We start from the raw sequence: 22,644 nt of genomic DNA on the forward strand, positions 1-22,644 counted from the left end.
CTGGGCTTCTCCCTCAATTTCAAGAAGTCCCATATGACACCTTCCCAACAGCTCCTGTACATCGGGACTGTTTTAGACACTTCCTTGGGAAGGTGCTCGCCACCCAAGGTGAGGGCTGAAAACATTCTTCAGATGCTGACAAAATTCCAGAATGCCCAGTATCTTCCAGCCTTCGAGTTCTTGAGGTTGCTCGGCCTCAAGGCATCCTGCATTTTTTTCCCGGTGCCAGAGGCCCGCTTAAGGATGAGATCCCTTCAATGGGCTCTCCGATCGCAATGGTCCCAGTTCTCGGGACGGATGTCAGACCGTCTCCAGATTCTGACCAGAGCCTCCCAGGATCTTCTGTGGTGGGCCTGCAAGGACAATGTTCTGAAGGGGGAACACTTTTCGGAACCATGGCCCGAGATCACTGCAGTGACGGATGCCTCACTCTGGGTGGAGAGCTAATGCCAACGATTTGACTGACATCAATCTTTTGGAGCTGAGGGCAATCAGACTAGCGCTGAAGGCTTTTCTGCCATCTGTACAGGGAAAACATTTCCTGATCATGCCGGACAATACAGTGGCCATGCACTACCTCAACAAGAGGGGAGGCGTAGGGTCACTACCACTGTGCAGAGAGGCAATGCAGCTCTGGTACTGGGCTATACAAGAAGGAATCTCCCTGTCGGCGGATCACCTGGCCGATGAGAACACGCAGCGGTCGATCTGAGCAGGCAGAGCACAGTCTCCCATGACTGGGAACTAGCTCAGGAAGTTCTTCAAGAGATCTTCGCCCTTTGGGGAACCGCTTAAGTGGATCTGTTTGTGACCGGTATCAACCGGAAGTGCACGCTGTACTGCTCAAGGGAATTTGCCCCGAGAGGTGCTCTACGAGATGCGTTTGTGGTGGATTGGAATTTCCCCCTACTGTACGGGTTTCCTCCAGTCCCCGTAATGCCTCAAGTAATCCGGAGGTTGAGGAACCGCATGATCCTCATTGCCCCGTATTGGGCCAGGAGTGCGTGGTACCCGAACCTTATCGACATGTCCATCTGTCCTCCGATACGTCTTCCGCTAAGGGAGAATCTTCTCTTGCGAGAGGAGGGTCAGGTTCTCCATCCAGATGTTAATACTCTCAACCTTCACGATTGGTTTCTGAAAGGTTGAGGTATAAGGATTGGGACCTTCTGGATGACGTGATGGAGGTGTTGCTTTCGGCTAGAAGGTCAGCAACAAAGTCTCTGTACCGTTGCCATTGGAATACATTTTATGACTGGTGCAAAGACCGGAATGTTGATCCTATTCGGTGTACAACACCAGATGCTCTATCTTTTCTGCTCTCTTTGGCACACAAAGGTTTACAGGTTGGTACCATTAAGGGATACCTGGCAGCGCTTTCAATTTTTAAGTGCTCTTCAGAGGAATGCTCCTATTTTAAGATCCCTCTGGTCACTCAGTTTCTAAAAGGGCTCACAAATGTGATCACACTTTCTACATTCCAGGTTCTGGCATGGGACCTCAACCTGGTTTTAAAGTTCCTGATGGGTTCTCCTTTTGAACCATTGCACTCGTGTCCTTTGAGGTTGTTGACCTTGAAGATCATCCTGTTTGTTGCTCTTACATCTGCAAGAAGAGTGAGCGAGTTGCAAGCGCTTTCTTCCAAGCCACCCTTTACTATCTTCCACAAAGACAGGGTTGTTTAGAGGATGATACCCTCCTATTTGCCTAAGGGTTTCAGAGTTTCACCTAAGGCAAAGGATTGTGCTACCAGCATTCTATTCTCCTCCGCTTCCTAGTAAGGACAAGGAAAGGCTGTATCGGTTGGACCCTGGGAGAGCATAAGCTTTTATGTTTCCAGGATGTCCAAATTGAGATTGGATGACCAACTCTTTGTAGGGCGTACAGGACACAGACTAGGCCAAACTAGGCCAGGCTTTTTCCAAACTGACCTTGTCTAGGTGGATCATCCTAGCTATTCCGGAATGCTACAGTCTGGCAGGCAAGGACACGCCCGAGGGTTTACGTGCTCATTCCACCAGATGCATGGTTACTTCGTCTGCCCTGCAGAGAAGTGTTCCTATTAAGAACATTTGTGATGCTGCAACGTGGTCATCCATACACACCTTTACCAAGCTATACTCTCTGGATACTCATCCCATGCTCAGGATGTTGTTTTTGGCAAGGCAGTCCTTTATTCTGCCCTTTGAAAATTCAGCATGTCTAAATTCTGCATCCTCCTCCTATCATGGATACTGCTTTGGGAGTCTGTCAAAGATGAGGAATTTGGAAACGTTCTTTCGACTGGATGTTCCTCCAACGTATTCCTCATCGCCCTGCCAACCTTACCCCTCTTTTGAATTTCCCTTGCCATTACAGCTTTCGTTCCCACAAGGCTGAGTACTGTCATGCCCATGCTTATGGGCACTTCTGATACACAAAGAGGGGGGGCAAACCAGAACTGAGGCCAACAGGCACTGTGCGTGCTATTTATAACATCTGATGACGCCACCCTCGATGGAGGCCTTCGAGGGACATCGACTTGACGCAGGGCGCCCTCTGCCGAAAAAAGTTTTCAGAAGCAGCCTAAGCTGGAAATTACATGTCAAAGATGAGGAATACGTTGGAGGAACATCCAGTTGAAAGACCGTTACCAGGGGTAAGTAACTTGTTCTTCTTACTCGCCAAACTTAATTATTACAAGCCAGTGACTATTGGTGTGCACATTTTGAAGTCTGTATTTACTGTATTGGTCCGAGGGGTCCACTGCATGAATATATAGGTGCTGAGTTGTTATGTGCAACAACTGTGGAATCCGCACTGTATCACCAATGCTGCAAACAGATGTAATGTTGAAGTCTGAACTTAAAACATGGCAGGACAATAGGGGCTGCTACCTTTAAAAAGTGTTTCATGCAAGGGACCAATGCCCCACTTCCCCAGTGGTTGCGCTGCTCGTGTAGTGTTTGCCTGTGTTTCTTACCCATCTGTTTGGCTGAGAGTCCCTATCGTGCCATGCCACACCATCTTGTTACCAAAGATCTGGGTTGCAAGCAGTGTAGTATTGCCGGATTGTGAGTAAGAAGTTAGTTCAGGCAAAGGTTGGTATGAATTCCCCAAATGCTATTGCATAGACCCAGTAATTTCAGGGCTCGAAATTGAGATTGAGTGGAGCTGGGACCTATTTAGCTCCTGCTTGTAGCCTAAAAGAGCTTGGCTAGCTCGACACCAACAGCTACCTGGAGCTACTTTTGGCTCCCCAGGCCAACTGACGCCAAACAAACACACCTATGTGAATTTAACTCTGTGCGTTTTGGACAGCCTATAAATAAACATTAGAACCCATTGATAGGCCATTTAAAGCATAAGGGGTTATAAATAAAGGACAAAATGTTATGTTTCTATCTTGTGTGTAATTTAGATTTGCAGAATGTTATGTACTAGCTCCAGTTCCCCCAAGTAGCTCCTGTCCACTGGTTAATGCTGGAGACCTATGAACTGCTTTTAGCACCTGCTTATCCAATCTTAATTTTGAGCGCCGGATTGTGATGCTTATGTAGCGTTTATCCATTGAGATTTTGTGTGGGGAGCATACCTCTCCCACAACTCACACTGACAGTAAATACACATCTTTGTCTTTATACCAAACACTTTTGTGCTGCTCCTGCTGCCAAGCTGCTTATGTAGATCTTCTTGTTCTGTCTCTTTCTCTCTGGATACCAAAAGCTGCTCATGTACTCGAAAGTACCACACTATTTCCTTGTGTCCCAAGCTATCCATTCTTTCTGCATGTCTCATTGCTTCTCTACTGGGTGGAAAGATAGAGAATATGGAAGGAAGATGGCCGATAAAATGCTAGGAAATGGAGACTATATTGAAGTTGGAGGCCTTTGATCACAGAGGAAGGTTCTAACACTAGAAACATGGACCAAGCTGCAGGTTCATAGCAAGCAGAAAGCAGTATACAGGGACAGTGCCATAAGGAAAATCAGTTGGGGGCTCTTGGGTGTGGTGGAGAATGATAAATACATAGCTACGCCTGAGATGTCTCATTAAACGAAAGTGGGGCAATCAATTCATGACCAATACTAAGCATCTTCCTTCTTATTTCCACAGCAACCTATTTTAATGGAAATATCAACCATGTGAGTATTGCTCAGATTCTACTTATTAGATATTGGTCTTGTAGCTACTATGCTGTTTAGTGGAAAATAGAAAATGCTCTTCTCCATGGTCATACTGCTAATATTCATACTTTTCTCACTGATGGTGTTTTACAGAGCGGTAGAATGCGCACTGTTACTGACTTGCAAGTGTCCTTTCCAAGCTACTTTGTTATGTGAAATATTCTTAACCCTGTATTTTTTTGTTTCTATTACTTTATTGGCTAGTAGATGATATTGCCTTTCAGTCTGGTTTACTTAAGCAAGATATGGTGATTTTAGGACCTCTAAAATACCTCATAAGGCACTAGGGCTGTGGTTGAGTCACCCAAAAGAGGCAATACAACATCGATGTTTACTTTAGTCCTGTTCAAGGCTACTAATTCTTTTGGGGACTAGAGGTGTGGGACTTGCACCAAAGCGGCCTGTGAGAGTCCTATTGTGTGAGCTTACCTCTTTGGGAAAATGAGGAGTCCTGGGGGATCAGGGATGCCCCACTCTGTGAGACACTAACCGTAGTTGGTACATGCAGGATTTCGCAGAGTCCCTGCACATACCTGCAGTGTTGTACTCTTAGTTTAATGCTCTTATTTTAATGATGGAGTGGATGCTTCTTGCATCATCCGTCCAAGACATTGCTGGGGATTTCCAAGCCCTGGTAAAGGGACAGGAAAACCTGCTCTCCATAGCTTCAATATCCAGTCCCACTTAGTTGCTTTCAGTAGAACCACAGGCACTGCTCTTCAGACGCGAGGTACACCAAACACTGGTTAGAGTGGGGAAAACGCATCTCAACATTTCCTGCACACGCAAATCATGCCTCCTTCTCACTCAATCAAAGCAGCACAGTGAAAACCTCCAGGCCCCATTCAAAAACTGATATGGCCCTAAATCCAATCTAAAAACACCAACTAGAAATTCAGAGACAAGGGAAGAAGCATTGTTCTGGCCCGCTTGCTTGCTTTGTCTCTGAATTTCGAGTTGGTGTTTCCAGGTTGGATTTAGGGCTATATCACTTTTTGAATGGGGCAGGGAGGTTTTCCAATATGCTATTGTCTATGCTTCAACCCCTTTATCTGCAGAGAGGGGCAAGGCCTGCTAGACTGACAGCACTAGAAGCATATGGCATACATTCAAAATAGCCCCCAACTTCTAAATGAAAAAGGCTCACTCCCAATCAGATCATTGCAAAGAACCATCTGACCAACTCAGCAACTCAAAGAGTAGACACCGGACCTAAGCAGTACAAAGAAGGTGCGGTCTCCGAAACTCTGGAAGAAGGGAAATGAGTGCAGACATCAGCTGGAGACAAGAAACAATTTCAAGACCATGACAGCTGAAAAGACTCCTAGTGGCCAGAGAACAGGAGAGATTGCAGATACTAGCACACCATAACCCCTGGTGAGAAGGCACACTATACTTTGTAGATGGGCGAGAAGTGGGAGGTGTAAACCCTGGAAAAGAATCAGACTCTGGAAATGAGCCAGATGCAGGGGGAAAGCTAGACCTTGGGAGTGAGCCAGACCCTGGGAGAGAGCCAGATAGAAACTTGAAACTCTGTAGAGGGCTGTTTCGAATGGATTGTGTCCTCCCACCTATTCCTTATCTTTGATATTTCCTAATATCCACCCTGCTGCTGTGGAATTTTTTTTCCCCAGTAGACGGTGCTCCGTGCCGATGCCTGGCGTGTCGCTGTCCCTCGGAGGCCTCCGTCTCGACATCGACATCATCACGGGTGTAAGTAGCGTGCGCAGTGTCCGTTGCTCAGTTCCGTTTTTCCGCGCTTCACAGCTTTGTGAACGTAACGCTTGGTTCTGTGAGAAGATTGAAATTCTTCGAGTTTCCTGTCAGAAAATCTTCAAATCTTCGATACGAGATGGCCTCTTCATCGGCTCCATCTACGCTCCTGTCTGGGTTAAAAAAATGCAGAGACTGTGGGGCTAAGATTTCCATGACAGATCCTCACAGGGTGTGTCTTTGGTGCCTTGGGGCAGAGCATCCATGTTCGGAGTGCGACGACTGTATGTCGATGACGGCGAAGGGCTTGAGGGAATGCATGGGGAAATTGGAGAGAGGTAAGCCTGAAAAGTCCATTACCCTGAACAAACGCACCTCTGATGAGTCAAGACCTTTATCTCCTCGACATAAAAAACACTCCCGGTCTAGATCACGAACTGGATCCCACCATTCATCCTCTTCTAAACATGCCAAGGAAAAGTGCCACAGGTCGCCTTCCACCTCATCCTCCAGCTCACCGGAGAGAGTCATGCCCTACCAAGCATAGTTCCCCAGCACAATGGGAAGAATTCTGCAAAAGCATGTTAAAGGTATTTGAGAATGCGGCCTTGCCCTGCTCGAAGACACCTAGAGGCGATACCCAGGGTGAAAAGCCCACTAAACAAAAAAGCTGTAAGTCTTCAACCTAAGAATCTCCTCGAGAGATGGAGTGTGAAACCCTCGAGTCGAGACAGAGCTTCTGTGACGCACATGACGTTGACACTATCGACTCATAAGTCGAAGTCGTCGAAGCCGAAAACTGAGTCATCAACGCCATCAGCGACTCTGTCAAAGGAAGATTCATCAGCGTCTCGAGTGTCAGCCCCCTCTATGCCGTTAGGTACATTTCCTTTGACAATTTTTTGTCGATTCTGTCGACGTCCCAGTCGATTCTGTCGACGACATCGAAGCCTGTAACAGTTTAATCGAGGCCAATGACATCCAAATCGACGGTTTCCACTTTTTCTGCGGAGAGTGAACATTCTGATGAAGAGAGACTCTTTGGTTTGGAATATGGTAGACCTCCTATTACAGAGGAACTGGTCTCAGAAGAGTCCAGATTGAAACATCCTCAGGACTCCCTACATGAAGCAAGTGGGATTGACACTGGTAAGCCTGATACAGTAGACAATGCAGAGAGCAATTATAGAATGCTCATGAATAGGGTGATGGAATACTCGGGTTGGTCTAGGCCTACACCAGTGTATGAACAGGATAACCTTACGGATATACTTGATAAGGGACCACAGGAGGAACCTATTGTCCCTTTTCAGAGGGCTTTGCACGAAAGGGTAACTACTAACTGGGAAACACCCGATGTCATCCCTGCAGTCAGTAAAAGGTTGACAGCTAAGTATAGAGCGTCATCCGCAGATCCTCTATATTTGTCATGATCTCTGCTTCCAAAAGGTCAGGGTTTTCCCAACTCCCTTGGAAGCAGATCCATAACCCAGGTTCCGAGTGCCAACCAGTCCCAATTGGGACCTTTTGGACCCAGTCCTGGCGCCAGTGGCACCAGGCTCATAAATATGCCCAGTCCCAGCGCTGGAAGCGCCGGGCTCATAACGCTTGGGTGGACTTACCTGCAGCAGACCATGCTGCTTACTTGCCTGCCAGTTGAGCCTCTGATCCTCTTCTGTTTGGAACTACTTTTCCTGTTGGGTGGGGCAGGAGCCACTCCCTAGATTCAGAACACTGGAACTCTTCTGGAAAGCAGGAACTCTTTTCTTACCTAGGCGTGGCTGTGGAAGGAGACACCTAAGCACTACAGGAGGCTATTTAAACCACACCCGATGGATGAATCTTGCTTTGCGTTATTCTGCATCCTCTGCAGCAGAACGCTCATCGTGTATTCTGCATCCTCTGCAGCAGAACGCTCATCGTGTCTTCTGCATCTGATCCTGGGCCTAAGGAAAAAGGCTTACCATCCTGAATCCAGTCTTCAGCAACACCTATAAAGACAAGAAAGAACAGGTTAGCATTACGGTCTTCAGTGACAGCTCTTCACTTACCTGGTCCATCGGCTGTCACCAACGCCTCGTGCTGCATTCCGGCACCTGAAAGACAAAAGCTTACCAACTCTTCGCCCGCTCCGGAGGCCTTCGGCGCTGCATCCCGCATCTGAAAGATAAAACAAGGTGTGTTTAAAGACATTGGGGAACTTTAATACTCACGTGCCATTACTCCTTTCCACATCTAACCCAGTGGGTATTCCGGCACCCTGCAGCCGCTCCGAACTTGTACCTGCAAAATAAAAAGACAGTTAGAGCGCATCGTGAAGCAGGCAACAAGCGCTTACTTACGTGCTTCCAGGCGCTTCTATTCATCACACGGGCTCCATCTTCAACTCACTTCAGCCCGTCATCCGCCATCGCCGGAACCCTGCAAAACAAGAAACATCATTACTAAAGACTTTAAAGACATTAGAATTACTCGAAACTTACCGTTCGTGCAGTAAACGACGGACAGCAGTCCTCTGAAGTCAAGAGGTCTGCTCCCCTTATCCAGTGAAGAAACTGGTTACAGCACCCTGCCCCGAGGCAGACGGAGAGCACGGCGTTCACTTACCTAAGGTGAGAGCGTTAACCTTTGGGGTTCTACAGGAGAAGAGAAAGGGAAGAAGAGAGAGACATTCAATAACCCAGTTCCTTAATCCCATATTTTCTATCTGCAGACATCTTACCCTTCAAGACATACAGTGCACAGAGGTCCAGCCCAAAGAGCCAGCCGTGTGTTACACATCACCTTTGCAGATACGGTATACGCCCAGTCAAGACCGGCGCCTCTACGGGAATCAGGTGAGCGTTACAGAACGCAAAGCCTACCACAAAACTCCCGTCCAGGCGCTATGGAAACCTCGGATACCGACCAGCTAGCCCAGTTACTTGGGGAACTAAGGGCAGAAGTGCATGCAGCCCGTCAGGAAACAAACGCTCTAAGAAGGGAACTGATTATTTCCAAGGAGCGAACAGATGATCTCGCTAGACAATTGCTACAGTCACAAGCCGGACAGACCCCGTTACCCGCATCTGGGGGAAATCTTCCTTCTACATCCTCTATGAATCCAGTGCAGATCAACCTACCTAGGAATGTACCTCTGGCTCCGCCCGAACGATTTTCTGGTGACCCAAAGAGGTTTGCAGTATTTATCAATCAGTGCCGGTTGCATTTCTTATGCCGGCCAGCAGCCTTTCCAACTGATCAAGCTAAAGTAGCTTTCGTGCTTTCGTACCTTAGTGGCAATGCGGCAGACTGGTCGATCCCTCTAGTAAATCAAGATGATCCGGTCCTCCATGATTTTCAAGCTTTTCAGCTCAGTATGGAAAAACTGTTCGCAAGACATTCACAGGGGCAGGCCTTGGACAATGAGCTTCTTTGTTGCGACAAGGTAATCAAGACCTTTTGGCTTATATTGCGTCTTTCAACAGACTGATAGTGGAAACTCAATGGCCTGAGGACAAAAGGATTACGCTGTTTTATAGAGGTCTACGTGGAGAGCTCAAAGATGTGTTAGCCCAAGTAGTGAATCCCCCACAAGATTGTTCGGACTATATAGACTTAGTCGTTCAAATAGATCACAGACTGCAGAACAGGAAGGCCGATCGTTCCAAGTTTGATGCTCGAGTATTTTCCAAACCGCCAACTCCTTCCAAAGGAGTAGACTCCGGGGAACCCATGCAAATAGGGGGTCTGAAAGGTCCTCTAACACAAAAGGAGCGGGAAAGGAGAAAACAGTTGCAATTATGCCTCTATTGCGGAAACTCAGGGCACTTTCTTCGAGACTGTCCGGTGAAACCTGCCAAGAAGGCAGTAGGAGCTGCAGTTACCAAAGCTACAAACACTGAGCAGGGAAACGACCTCGCCCGACAAGAATAGAGGTCCTCTTGCCGAGCGTGAAAACCAGTTCCGTGACCTCGCATTTCGTGATACCTATGGTCCTCATTAGCCCTGATAATCCGGATCGATTACATGCAATTGAAGCTTACGTCGACAGCGGTGCCATCGGCAATTATGTGGATCATGAAATGGTTTTGAGGATGAATCTAACTCTTTGTCCCAAGGCTGTAAAGGACGTCATTACTACGGTGGATGGTACGGAGATAGCCTCCGGGCCAGTAACGCATACCACTCAAGAGGTGACGCTAGTAAGTCAAGATGGACACCATGAGAATATCGTGTTCGATGTGATCAAGGCCCCTCAGTTTCAGATTATTCTAGGAATACCTTGGTTAGAGAAACACAATCCTCTGATCGATTGGCGAGCAAGAACGGTCCAGTTTCCAGAATGTGTCTCTACTTGTCACCCTCCACCTGGTGTTGCACTGGCAGCAATTTCTTCAGAGACTCCCCAGTTACCCCCCGAATACCTAGAATACCAAGATGTTTTCCGGAAGGATCAGGCTAACTCTCTACCTCCTCATAGGTCTTATGACTGCCAGATAGACCTGATACCTGGATCTACTCCTCCTTGTAGTAGAATTTATGCCCTCACCGAGCCTGAGAACCTTCACCTTCGACAATACCTGGATCAATACCTGGCAAATGGGTTTATTCGTCCTTCCAAGTCCCCTGCTTCTTCAGCTTTGTTCTTCGTTCCAAAAAAGGAAGGAGACCTTAGAACTTGTATAGATTATCGCTCCCTCAACCAGATCACCGTTAAAAATAGATATCCGTTACCTTTGATCCCTGAACTCCTGGACCAAGTCAGAAAAGCATGCATATATACAAAGCTGGATCTTAGAGGAGCTTACCACTTGGTACGAGTAAAAGAGGGCGATGAATGGAAGATGGCCTTCCGCACCAAGTATGGGCTATTTGAATATCAGGTCATGCCCTTCGGACTTTGCAATGCCCCGGCCGCCTTTCAATATTTTATGAACGATATCCTCAGAGAGCTCATAGATGTGTGTGTTGTTGTTTACATTGACGACATCCTCGTTTATTCTTCATCGGAATCTGAACATCGGAAACACGTGAAAATGGTCCTCGAAAGATTGCGTGAACACAAACTTTTCGCTAAGTTGGAAAAATGTGTTTTCAACGTGACTGAAGTTGAATTCTTGGGATTCATATTATCACCTGGCGGAGTGCGTATGGATTCAAAGAAGGTCGATGCAGTTCTCAAATGGCCATCACCATCCTCCGTAAAAGGTGTGCAAAGCATGTTCGGCTTTGCTAACTTTTACCGCAGGTTTATCCCCGAATTCTCTCGAATAGTCCAGCCCATCACTGCCTTGTTAAAGAAAAACAAACGTTTTGAATGGTCTACCGAGGCGGAACAAGCTTTCCAGGATTTGAAGACTAAATTCATCTCTGCACCAATCTTAAAACACCCTCGCCCCGAACTCCCCTACATCGTGGAAACTGATGCTTCAAGCCTTGCCATGGGGGCAGTTCTATCACAAAAGGACCCGGTAACCAATCAGTTGCATCCCGTGGCATTTTGGTCCCGCAAATTCTCGCCTCCTGAAATCAATTACACGATTACTGACAAGGAACTTCTGGCTATCAAGTCTGCCTTTAAGGCTTGGCGGCATTATCTGCTGGGGGCCCGACACACCGTTACTGTGATTACGGATCACCGAAACCTGCAATATTTGAAAACCGCAAAAGCCCAATCCTCTAGACAACTCCGTTGGGCATTATTCTTTGCCGAGTTTGACTTCATAATTACCTATCGACCTGGTACAAAGAACGGTAAAGCTGATGCCCTTTCTCGGATGGGAGTGGAAGAACACTTGGTCAACCCTAAACCTGTACCAATCATTCCCGAACAAAGAATTCTGGGTGTAATCGCCACAGAATCCATAGAGGAAGTTAAGGATAAGGTCAGGCAACTTGTAACTCCAGCAGACATACAGAATTGGCACCTGCAGGGAAAGGACTTTGCAGTAAAGAACAACTTATTGTATTTCCAAGAATGATTAAACCTACCCAGCACAGATTTACAGAAAAAAGTAATCTCTTGTTATCACGATTCTTTAATGGAAGGACATCCCGGTATGGCCAAGACCTCAGAAAAGATCAAGCGCTACTTCTGGTGGCCGTCTTGGAAAAAAGATATCAGAGACTTTATAATGTCCTGTGGAGTATGCGCCCAAAACAAGAGTCAAAAGGAAAGACCAGCAGGCCTCTTACGCCCTATTGACATCCCACCTCGCCCTTGGCATACGCTTTCTATGGACTTCATCACCGATCTACCTCCATGCTCCGGATACAATACGATTCTAGTAATCGTGGACTTATTCTCCAAGATGGCGCATTTCATTCCGCTCAAAGGCTTGCCAACAGCAGCAACTCTGGCCCGAGAATTTCTCGAAAACATCGTCCGACTGCACGGTTTTCCTTCAGTTCTAATTTCGGATCGAGGTAGTCAATTTATTTCTCATTTTTGGCGAAGTTGCTGTCGGTCGGCTCAAATTGATGTGAGACTATCGACCAGTCACCACCCTCAGACCGACGGACAAACCGAGAGGACCAATCAAACTCTGAAACAGTATTTACGCTGCATGCTCCAACAAACTGAAAAAACTTGGAAAGACATCCTTTGGTTAGCTGAATATGCCTACAATAACTCTGTCCATTCGGGAACTGGGAAAACCCCGTTTTTTCTTTTGTACGGCAGTCACCCTCGAACCTCGGAGTTGGATCCCCTCCAAGATCTTGAAACACCAGCAGTAGACTACCTGCATTCTACAATCACCCAAGCCTTTAAGGAAGCTGTTTCTCACCTTCAAAGGGCTAAAGAACAATACAAGAAAGGAGCAGATCAACATCGGAAGGAAGCCCCTCAATATCAAGTAGGGGATCAAGTCTGGTTATCCACCAAATATCTACCTCTAAAAGGGCCACGCACATTCAACCCAAGATACCTTGGTCCCTATTCCATCACTACCATAGTAAACCCAGTAGCGGTCAAGTTGGACTTGCCCCCGCACATGAAGATACATCCGGTCTTCCACGTCTCTCTATTAAAACCCGTGCAACCTCAATCCCGACTAACTAAATCTCCAAAACCTATCCTAGTTGATGGAGAACTCGAGTTTGAAGTCAAAAGCATTCTGGACTCCAAGATCTCCAAATCTAAACTATTTTACCTAATTGACTGGAAAGGCTACGGCCCCCAAGAGAGATCCTGGGAACCTGCTGAATATGTCCACGCTCCTCGCCTAATCAAAAGATTTCACCGAACATTTCCTGACAAGCCAAAACCCCCGGAGAAGCCCGGTTTGGGAGGGGCCTTGAGGGGGGGTACTGTCATGATCTCTGCTTCCAAAAGGTCAGGGTTTTCCCAACTCCCTTGGAAGCAGATCCATAACCCAGGTTCCGAGTGCCAACCAGTCCCAATTGGGACCTTTTGGACCCAGTCCTGGCGCCAGTGGTACCAGGCTCATAAATATGCCCAGTCCTAGCGCTGGAAGCGCCGGGCTCATAATGCTTGGGTGGACTTACCTGCAGCAGACCATGCTGCTTACTTGCCTGCCAGTTGAGCCTCTGATCCTCTTCTGTTTGGAACTACTTTTCCTGTTGGGTGGGGCAGGAGCCACTCCCTAGATTCAGAACACTGGAACTCTTCTGGAAAGCAGGAACTCTTTTCTTACCTAGGCGTGGCTGTGGAAGGAGACACCTAAGCACTACAGGAGGCTATTTAAACCACACCCGATGGATGAATCTTGCTTTGCGTTATTCTGCATCCTCTGCAGCAGAACGCTCATCGTGTATTCTGCATCCTCTGCAGCAGAACGCTCATCGTGTCTTCTGCATCTGATCCTGGGCCTAAGGAAAAAGGCTTACCATCCTGAATCCAGTCTTCAGCAACACCTATAAAGACAAGAAAGAACAGGTTAGCATTACGGTCTTCAGTGACAGCTCTTCACTTACCTGGTCCATCGGCTGTCACCAACGCCTCTCGCTGCATTCCGGCATCTGAAAGACAAAAGCTTACCAACTCTTCGCCCGCTCCGGAGGCCTTCGGCGCTGCATCCCGCATCTGAAAGATAAAACAAGGTGCGTTTAAAGACATTGGGGAACTTTAATACTCACGTGCCATTACTCCTTTCCACATCTAACCCAGTGGGTATTCTGGCACCCTGCAGCCGCTCCGAACTTGTACCTGCAAAATAAAAAGACAGAGCGCATCGTGAAGCAGGCAACAAGCGCTTACTTGCGTGCTTCCAGGCGCTTCTATTCATCACACGGGCTCCATCTTCAACTCACTTCAGCCCGTCATCCGCCATCGCCGGAACCCTGCAAAACAAGAAACATCATTACTAAAGACTTTAAAGACATTAGAATTACTCGAAACTTACCGTTCGTGCAGTAAACGACGGACAGCAGTCCTCTGAAGTCAAGAGGCCTGCTCCCCTTTTCCAGTGAAGAAACTGGTTACAGCACCCTGCCCCGAGGCAGACGGAGAGCACGGCGTTCACTTACCTAAGGTGAGAGCGTTAACCTTTGGGGTTCTACAGGAGAAGAGAAAGGGAAGAAGAGAGAGACATTCAATAACCCAGTTCCTTAATCCCATATTTTCTATCTGCAGACATCTTACCCTTCAAGTCAGACATACAGTGCACAGAGGTCCAGCCCAAAGAGCCAGCCGTGTGTTACACATCACCTTTGCAGATACGGTATACGCCCAGTCAAGACCGGCGCCTCTACGGGAATCAGGTGAGCGTTACAATATTTGTCTAAACACCCAATTCCAGAAAGTTTAGTTGTACAAGCTGCAACTTTTTCAGGAAAGCAAAACGCATATCCCACAATCCTGCAAGATCGTGATATTAAGAAGTTTGATGCCATAGCCAAGAAAGTTTTCTCGTCATCCAGTATGGCTTCAAAGTCTGCCAATTCCACATGCACGTTGACGAGGTTTACGCACACCCTTTGGGATTGTGTTTCAATGGAAGCTGACCATATTCCCGAGGGGGAAGAAAGAGGCGGTTTCTTGAACCTTATCAAGGATGGAAAGGGCGCTATGTGCGAATCCCTCCAAAACAGTCTGGACTCTGTTGACCGAAACAGCAGAGCCATGGCGGCAAGTACGACAATCCGTAGATTTGCATGGTTGCGGCAGTCTGGATTTGCCCCAGATGTACAGTCCAGACTTCTGAACATGCCCTTTAGCGGCACACATCTATTTGGTAGTACAGCTGATGAAAGTTTGGAGAAGCTGCAAACTTCCAAGGCGGCAGCCAAATCCCTTGGAGCTGCAATAAGGCAAACTCCAAACCACCCTGGAGGGGTAGGTCCTTTCGTTATTACTCCGCATACGAAGAGGCAGAGGACAGCTGGCTCAAAGAGGCCAGAGAAGATTCTCACGTGGTGGATGGGGAAGAGGAAATGAGACCGCATCGGCAGGTGCTACTGTATCCTCAGCATCTGCGTCAGCCGCCCCAAAACCTTTCTGAGGTCTTGCATCACAAAACAGCAGTAGGAGGCAGATTAACTCAACATCTGACAGAATGGCAGGCTATTACTTCAGATGCTTGGGCATTGCAGACAATTGCCCAAGGTTACTGTCTGCCTTTCCTACAAACACCTCAGAGTCATTCACCGGGGAACAACTCTTTGAAGCTTCCAGATCCGCTCCTTATGCAGGAGATTTTAGACCTGCTAGAGAAAGGTGCTATAGAACCGGTACCTGTAGCTGAGAGGATGAAGGGTTGGTATGCCCCATACTTTTCCAATTCCAAAAAAGGACAGAGGAATGAGACCCATTTTGGACTTAAGAGAATTGAACAAGTTCCTGAGGAAGGACAAGTTCAAGATGGTTACCCTTTCTCAAATCCTTCAGGCCCTCCAGCTTCAGGATTGGTTGCTATCACTGGACCTTCAGGATGCTTACTTTAATGTGCCAATACATCACAAGCACCGAAAGTACCTGAGGTTCGCCATTGGCAACTCACACTTTCAGTTTCGTGTTCTGCCATTTGGGCTACCCTCCACTCCAAGGGTTTTTACCAAGCTAATGGCGGTTGTGGCACCAAGTCTCAGGGGAGAGGGGGATTCACGTCTACCCATACCTGGACGATTGGTGGATCAGGGCAGTTCCCCGGAACAAGCCCTGGATCATCTAAACTGTACCTGCCACTCTCTCCCCAGGCTAGGCTTCTCCCTCAACTTTAGAAGTCCCACATGATGCGATCACAAAGACTCGAGTTTATTGGGGCAGTACTGGATGCATCCATGGGAAAAGCCTCGCCACCAAAGGTGAGGGCTATAGACATTCTACAGATGGTGAGAAAATTCCAGAATGCCCAGCATCTTCCGGCCTTCGATATTCTGAGGTTGCTTAGCCTCATGGCATCCTGCATTTTTCTGGTGCCAGAGGCTCGCCTGAGAATGAGATCTCTTCAATGGGCTCTCAGGACCCAGTGGTCACAGTTCTCAGGAAGAATGTCAGATCTCCTACAATTCCCAGACAGAGTCTCACTGGATCTTCAATGGTGGGCCTGTCTGGAGAACATCTTGAAAGGAGAATCTTTTTGGCACCCATGGCCAGAGATAACAGTAGTGACTGACGTCTCACCCACAGGGTGGGCAGTTCATACCAACGATTTGACCATCAGCGGTCGTTGGTCTCTATCGGAGTCCAAACTACATATCAATCTTTTAGAGCTGAGGGCAATCAGACTAGCGCTGAAGGCCTTTCTGCCATCTGTACGGGGAAGGAATGTCCTGATAATGTCGGACAACACAGTGGCCATGTACTACCTCAACGAGAGGAGGTGTAGGGTCATTAGCACTGTGCAGATAGGCAATGCAGGTTTGGTTCTGGGCAATACAAGAAGGAATGTCTGCTGGTAGTTCATCTAGCCGGAGAGAAGAACACGACGGCGGACGCTCTGAGCAGGCTGAGCAGTCTCCCACGAGTGGGAACTAGCTCAGTAAATCCTTCAAGAGATCTTCACCCTTTGGGGAACCCCTCAAGTGGATCTGTTCGCGACCAGTGCCAATCGGAAGTGCAAACTGTACTGCGCAGGCAAATTTCTTCTGAGAGGAGCTCTAGGAGATGCGTTTGTGGTGGACTGGGAATTTTCACTCCTACGCGTTTTCTCCAGTACCCGTCATTCCTCATGTAATAAGGAGGTTGAGAAGGTTCAGGAAACCCATGATCCTAATTGCTCCGGATTGGGCCAGGAGAACGTGGTACCCGGACCTTCTGCACATGTCCATCTGTCCTCCGATTCGTCTTCCATTAAGAGAGGATCTTCTTCTCTCGAGAGGAGTGTCGGGTTCTCCATCCGGATATCAGGACTCTCAGCCTTCACGCATGGTTTCGGAGAGGCTGAGATACAAAGATTGGGACCTCCCGGACGACGTAATGGAGGTGTTGCTTTCGGCCAGAAGCTCAGCAACCAAATCTTTATACCGCTGCCGTTGGAACAAGTTCTGGAGCTGGTGCAGAGATAAGAATGTTGACCCTTTCACATGTAATACAGTGATGGTGTTATCTTTCCTTTTACACTTAGCAAATCTGGGGCTCCAGGTTGGCACGATAAAAGGCTACTTAGCAGCACTGTCCATTTTCAAGCGCACTGCTGAGGAAGTCTCATACTTTAAAATACCCTTGGTAATTCAAGTTTTGAAGGGATTAACTAATGTTCATCCCCCAACTACTTTTGAAGTCACTCTGTGGGACCTAAATTTGGTTTTAAAGTTTCTAATGAGTACTCCATTTGAACCCCTTCATTCGTGCACATTGAGACGTCTTACTCTCAAAACTGTCTTTTTGCTGGTCATAACATTGGCCCGAAGGGTGAGCGAGCTACAGGCTCTATGCTGCAAACCTCCTCACACTGTCTTTAACAAGGACAAAGTAGTACAAGTGAAACCAAACTTCCTCCCCAAGGTTGTTTTCGGAATTTCAGATCACCCAGAAAATAACTTTGACCTCCTTTTACCATCCTCCACATCGGGGGAAAGAAGAGGAAGAAAGACTGCACAGACTCGACCCAAGGCGTGCCTTCAGTTTTTACATTAGCAGACTGGCAAAACTGAGACAAACTGACCAATTGTTTGTGGGTTACACATGTCATAAGTTAGGCCTAGCCATCACCAAACAAACCATCTCAAGATGGATTATTCCAACAATTGCTGAATGCTATAAATTGGCCGGTAAGGACCCTCCAGAGCATTTAAGGACTCACTCAAACAGGGGTATCGCAGCTTCGTCAGCTCTTCAAAGAGGAGTCCCAATAAGGGACATTTATGCAGCTGCCACATGGTCGTCTGCACACATCTTTACAAGATTTTACAGTCTCGTCTCCTCCACTGGCCAAGAATCCAAATTTGGAAAAGCAGTACTGCATTCCATGCATACTTAAAAGCTAAAATTTTACTCCCCCCCTCCTGTAAATATTACTGCTTTGGGAGGATATCAAAGATGAGGAATGCGTGGGAGGACACAATCCATTCAAAGAACAAGTTACTTACCCATGGTAACGTTCTTTCGACTGGATGTTCCTCCCATGTATTCCTTATCGCCCTCCCATCCTTCCCTGCAGTAAAACTTCCCTTGTTATTAGTCTGCACCCCCTCAAGGGTTGTAACAGTGTCATCCTGAACACTGCTTTGCTCTTTAAAACGGAACTGGGCAACGGAAGTTGCGCGCGCTATTTATACCCGTGTTGACGTCAATGTCGATACAGAGGCCTCCGAGGGACATCGACTCTACAGGCGTCGACACGCAGCGCCCTTTACTTGGGGGTCGGGGGGAATTCTAAAGCAGCAAGCTGGATATTAGGAAATATCAAAGATAAGAAATATGTGGGAGGAACATCCAGTCGAAAGAACGTTACCATGGGTAAGTAACTTGTTCATCTCACACAATGGCAGAGACCAGATATAAAGGGAGAGAATGTAAAAAGCCTGAGGTCCTCCATCTCTGAGAGGGGAAAAAGAGTGAAGGAGAGAGAATGAGAGAGGGAGCTTTTCCCAGGAGGACAACCCTAACAATGGACCTAATCAAGGGGAAAAATACTTGCTGGTAGGAATGAGTCCAAGCTAATTCCCTAATCAAAGGGGACGAAATGCATGATGGTAAGAGTATTAAAGGTATCCTCATTAGCCCATTGGGATGTTCAGCCAGGGAGGCAAGGGAAAATACTTGCTATTAGAAAAGTGCCAAAAACCATATACCCAAACCCGGGGCAGGAAGTGGTTGCTGGTAGGATAGTGGAAAAGGTGTTCTCATTATCCCAGGAAGGTGAACCATAGCACAAGGGTGAGAAGATCTAGGACAATTTAATCCCCTATGACAGCGGGTGAAGGGGAAATACATGACAGTAGAAGTGCCAAAAAGTAATACCCAAAGGAGGGTCAGGAAATGCTTGCTACTAGGAAGTTGGTTAAGAAGCAGGAAGGGCGCTATAGTTCTAGGAACACTTTTGTCAAGTGAGCAGGATGCATTATCCCTGAGTTGCTAAGACGCAAGCGGAGAACTATATCCTTGGACTGTAAAGTTGAGCAGTAAGCTGGGTACTATACTCTGTGAATTTTAGAGACCACAAGCAACCTGGGCTGTATAACCTAAGACTTTCGTGCCAGAAAGTAAATGGACTCTATATATGGAAGATGGTGTATCAAATTGGGGATTCCTGAAAGGACTAGTGGTCTCTAGTTGATTTTATCCAGCTTTTCTAATTTATTCTTTGACTTGCTATTTTTTTATGGGAATTATAAGCACACCTCTGCATACTGAATTTCTTCTTGGCTCTTTGAAGCCAGAGGACGGTATCAAGAAAGGGATGGGCAGTTGAGATGAGCAAAGTTTTTATGGCACATTTTAAAAGCCATTAGATCTGTAATGCTATGAATTTCCAACGGCGAGACATGTAAATATCGAGACCCTTTGTCTGGGCAGCTGAATCAATAAGAGATTTGTATTTTATTTCATTTGTATAGCAATTTTGGCAAAACATTTGATCAGGTTTAAAAAAATAGAAAAAGACGGTACATTCAGTGTAGGTCATCTTATCAGTGTGAAAAGAAACAGTCAATTATTTGAAAGAGCTGACAGGAGATGAGATGGTTTAAAAAATGTGTGAGTACGCAGAAGAAGAGCATTCCAGTGCTTTGGAGCAAGCCTGGCAAAGGAACAGAAACAAGAGGAAGCAGAGAGGGGTTTTGGGACTGAAATAAAAAACTGGTTCTGGGACCGTAACACACGCAAGGGGGAATAGAGCTAAATCAATGAGGAAAGCTAGAGAGGAGCGAGACCATGGATGCATTTAAAGACAATAGATGGGGAAATTAAAAAGAAGGCCAGACTCAAAGGGAAGGAGAGACATAGATGCCAAATTAGAGGCAATAGTAGAGTGCGGCGGAAGAGAAAAGAGGAGACTAATGGATTAATTGAAATTAGAGCATAGAGGGGCAAGACAGGAGGAGGGTAGACCAGAGGAGGGCAGAACAGTAGTAGATACCAGAAAAGACCAAAGGAATTAAGAGCTTAGTGGCATTAAAGGAGAGGTAAGGACAGACACAACGTATATTGAATATAGCAAAGTAACAGGAGCGGGCATTGCTAGACATATGGAAAGGAAAGAGGGTGGTCTGACATAATGCCTAGATCATGAGCTGATGAAGAGAAGAGGAGGAGGAGGAGGAAAGGGAGGGAGGAAGAAGGGGAGTAGGATAGAAGTGACAGGAAAGAGGACCTCCGTCTTGGAGGGAGTAAGATGAAGTTAGTTGGAAGACATGCATAGTTCAATGACAGAAAGAGAGTCGAGTCTAGAGTCGGAAAAGAGATGATGATTTGGGGGCCCTCGGCATAAAGATGGAATGAGAGGTTATGGTAAGAAATAAGTGCAGAGAGTGGAAGAATGTGGATTGAAAAAAGGGGACCTAGTACAGACCTGTGAGGAACCCTGTGGAGAAGAGGACCGGAAGTAGAGGTTTTTCCAGCCCAAGTGACGGAGTAAGAGCGATTAGATCGATACGAGTGGAACCATTTAAGAACAGAACCAGAAAAACGCAGGTAGGTGAGAGTGGAAAGCAGAACCGAGTGATCAACCGTATCAAAAGCGGCGGAAAGACCGAGGAGGATAAGAACAGAGGAAAGTTAAGCATGACGAATGTTGAGAAAGGAATTGATACGTGTAGGAGGGCAGTCTCAGTAGAATGAGAAGGACAGAAACTAGATTGAAGAGGAAGAAGAAGTGAATGAAGATTTATATAGAGGGCGAAAGTTGGCAGCAACAGAGGGATGATGAGACTTTTCCAGGATTGGGAGAACAAGCGCATGTTGCAATGGAGAGGGGAAACGAGTGGGTGAGGGAATAGTTGATCAAATAAGTGAGATAAAGTGGGGGTAGATTAAAGAAATGAGAGAGGATGGAATTGGGTCCGAAGGAGAGGCAGTGAGATGGGCACGAGTAAGAAGGGTGGAGGTGTCGAGGTCAGAAAGAGGCGAAAAAGAGAGGGAGTACGGGGGTAGAGTCGGCAGAGGGTAAAGTCATTCGCCAAGTCAGAGGAAAAAAGAGATGAAAGGAGAGCAGGTTCAGGAGGTCAGGGGAGAATTGTGTGTAGAAGTTGAAGGAGTCGACAGGGGTAGTGGGAATGGAATAGTGTAAGTTCAGAAAAATAGCATTTATTAGCAGAAAGCAAAGCTAGATCGTAAGATGATTGCATTGATGATAGAGCAGAGAGGTCAGAGGGCGACAGACTTTTTTCAGCACCAATCAGTCTTCCAAAGTTTAGAGAGGCGAGTGGAAAGAGCGGGAGTAAGCCATGGTTGGGGCAGAGGGCTTCAAGAGGCGTAAAGTAATGGGAAGGGAAGGTGTCCTCGAGGGTAGAGAAAAGGAAGGACTGCAGAGATTTTGAAGCATCATCTGGATAGAAGAGAGAAAGCGAAGAAATAGGTGGGAGATGGAGGAATAAAGGGAGGAAAGAAAAGAGGAGTTGAAGGATCAGAGTTTGTGACAGTAATAAGAGGGAGTTAAGAGAGGGGTAGCAGAGGACGAAGCAAGGGAAATGAAAGAGACAGTAGGAAGTTATCCGAGGAATTAACAGGAACAGTGGTAGGCCCAGCAGAGGGGAGAGATGAGAAGATATTATCAAGGCAAAAGCCTGACTGGTGAGAAGGGGGGAAAAGAAAGAAAGTTTTAAATAATAGGAGTCAATGAAGGACAGAAGGGGAGATTGAGTAGAAGCAGTAAGAAATGGAATGTTGAAGTCACCAAGGAGAAAAAAGGGGGTGGGGTAGGGAAGAAGAAAAGATAGCAACGAATAGTTGATCGAAAAGGTCAGCAGCACGGCCTGTAAATAGTAAGGTAAGATTTTGAAAAAGGCTTGGAGAAATAAGAGAGAGAGTGTTTAATTGTGACCAGACGGCCGGGGTCTGTGTGAAGTGGAGGTATGAAGGAACGCAGGGTGGAAGTATTATCAGGGGGCAGCCAGGTTTCAACAAAGTGTAGGTTGAGGCGAAAGAAAAGGTCAAGAATGGAATGGGATTTGTTACAAACAGAACAAGTATTAAGAAGACCAATGTTAATTGAGGGAAGAGGATCAGGGATGACCAAGTCAGAGATATTGGATACATTGTGGTCACGATTAGAAGTGGGAGGCGAAAAAAGCTGAGGGGAGAGCCTGGTTTAAAATTGGGGAAGGCATGACTAGAAAGAACAGTAGAAGCGGGTCAGGTATAGCAGGTGATGGCAGAGGCTTTGGTCGGAATGTCCAGGGACGTGGGGCAATGTGCCGATCAAGCAGATAGAGGAGCAAT

General features: G+C 46.9%; 1 protein-coding gene across 4 annotated transcripts in view; it reads left to right on the forward strand.

The window, feature by feature from the left end:
• TDRD10 (tudor domain containing 10) overlaps nucleotides 1–22,644 on the forward strand; it is a 1,872,714-nt gene that overhangs the window by 145,433 nt on the left and 1,704,637 nt on the right. For all 4 annotated transcript variants that reach the window (XM_069652002.1, XM_069652018.1, XM_069652008.1 and 1 more), the window contains one exon: nucleotides 4,096–4,124. In XM_069652002.1, the coding sequence (XP_069508103.1) occupies nucleotides 4,096–4,124 (29 nt within the window). The remainder of the gene's footprint in view (nucleotides 1–4,095; nucleotides 4,125–22,644) is intronic.

Source organism: Ambystoma mexicanum, chromosome 1p, assembly GCF_040938575.1.
Source record: "Ambystoma mexicanum isolate Mex_15411 chromosome 1p, UKY_AmexF1_1, whole genome shotgun sequence".
Classification (NCBI taxonomy): Eukaryota; Metazoa; Chordata; class Amphibia; order Caudata; family Ambystomatidae; genus Ambystoma; species Ambystoma mexicanum.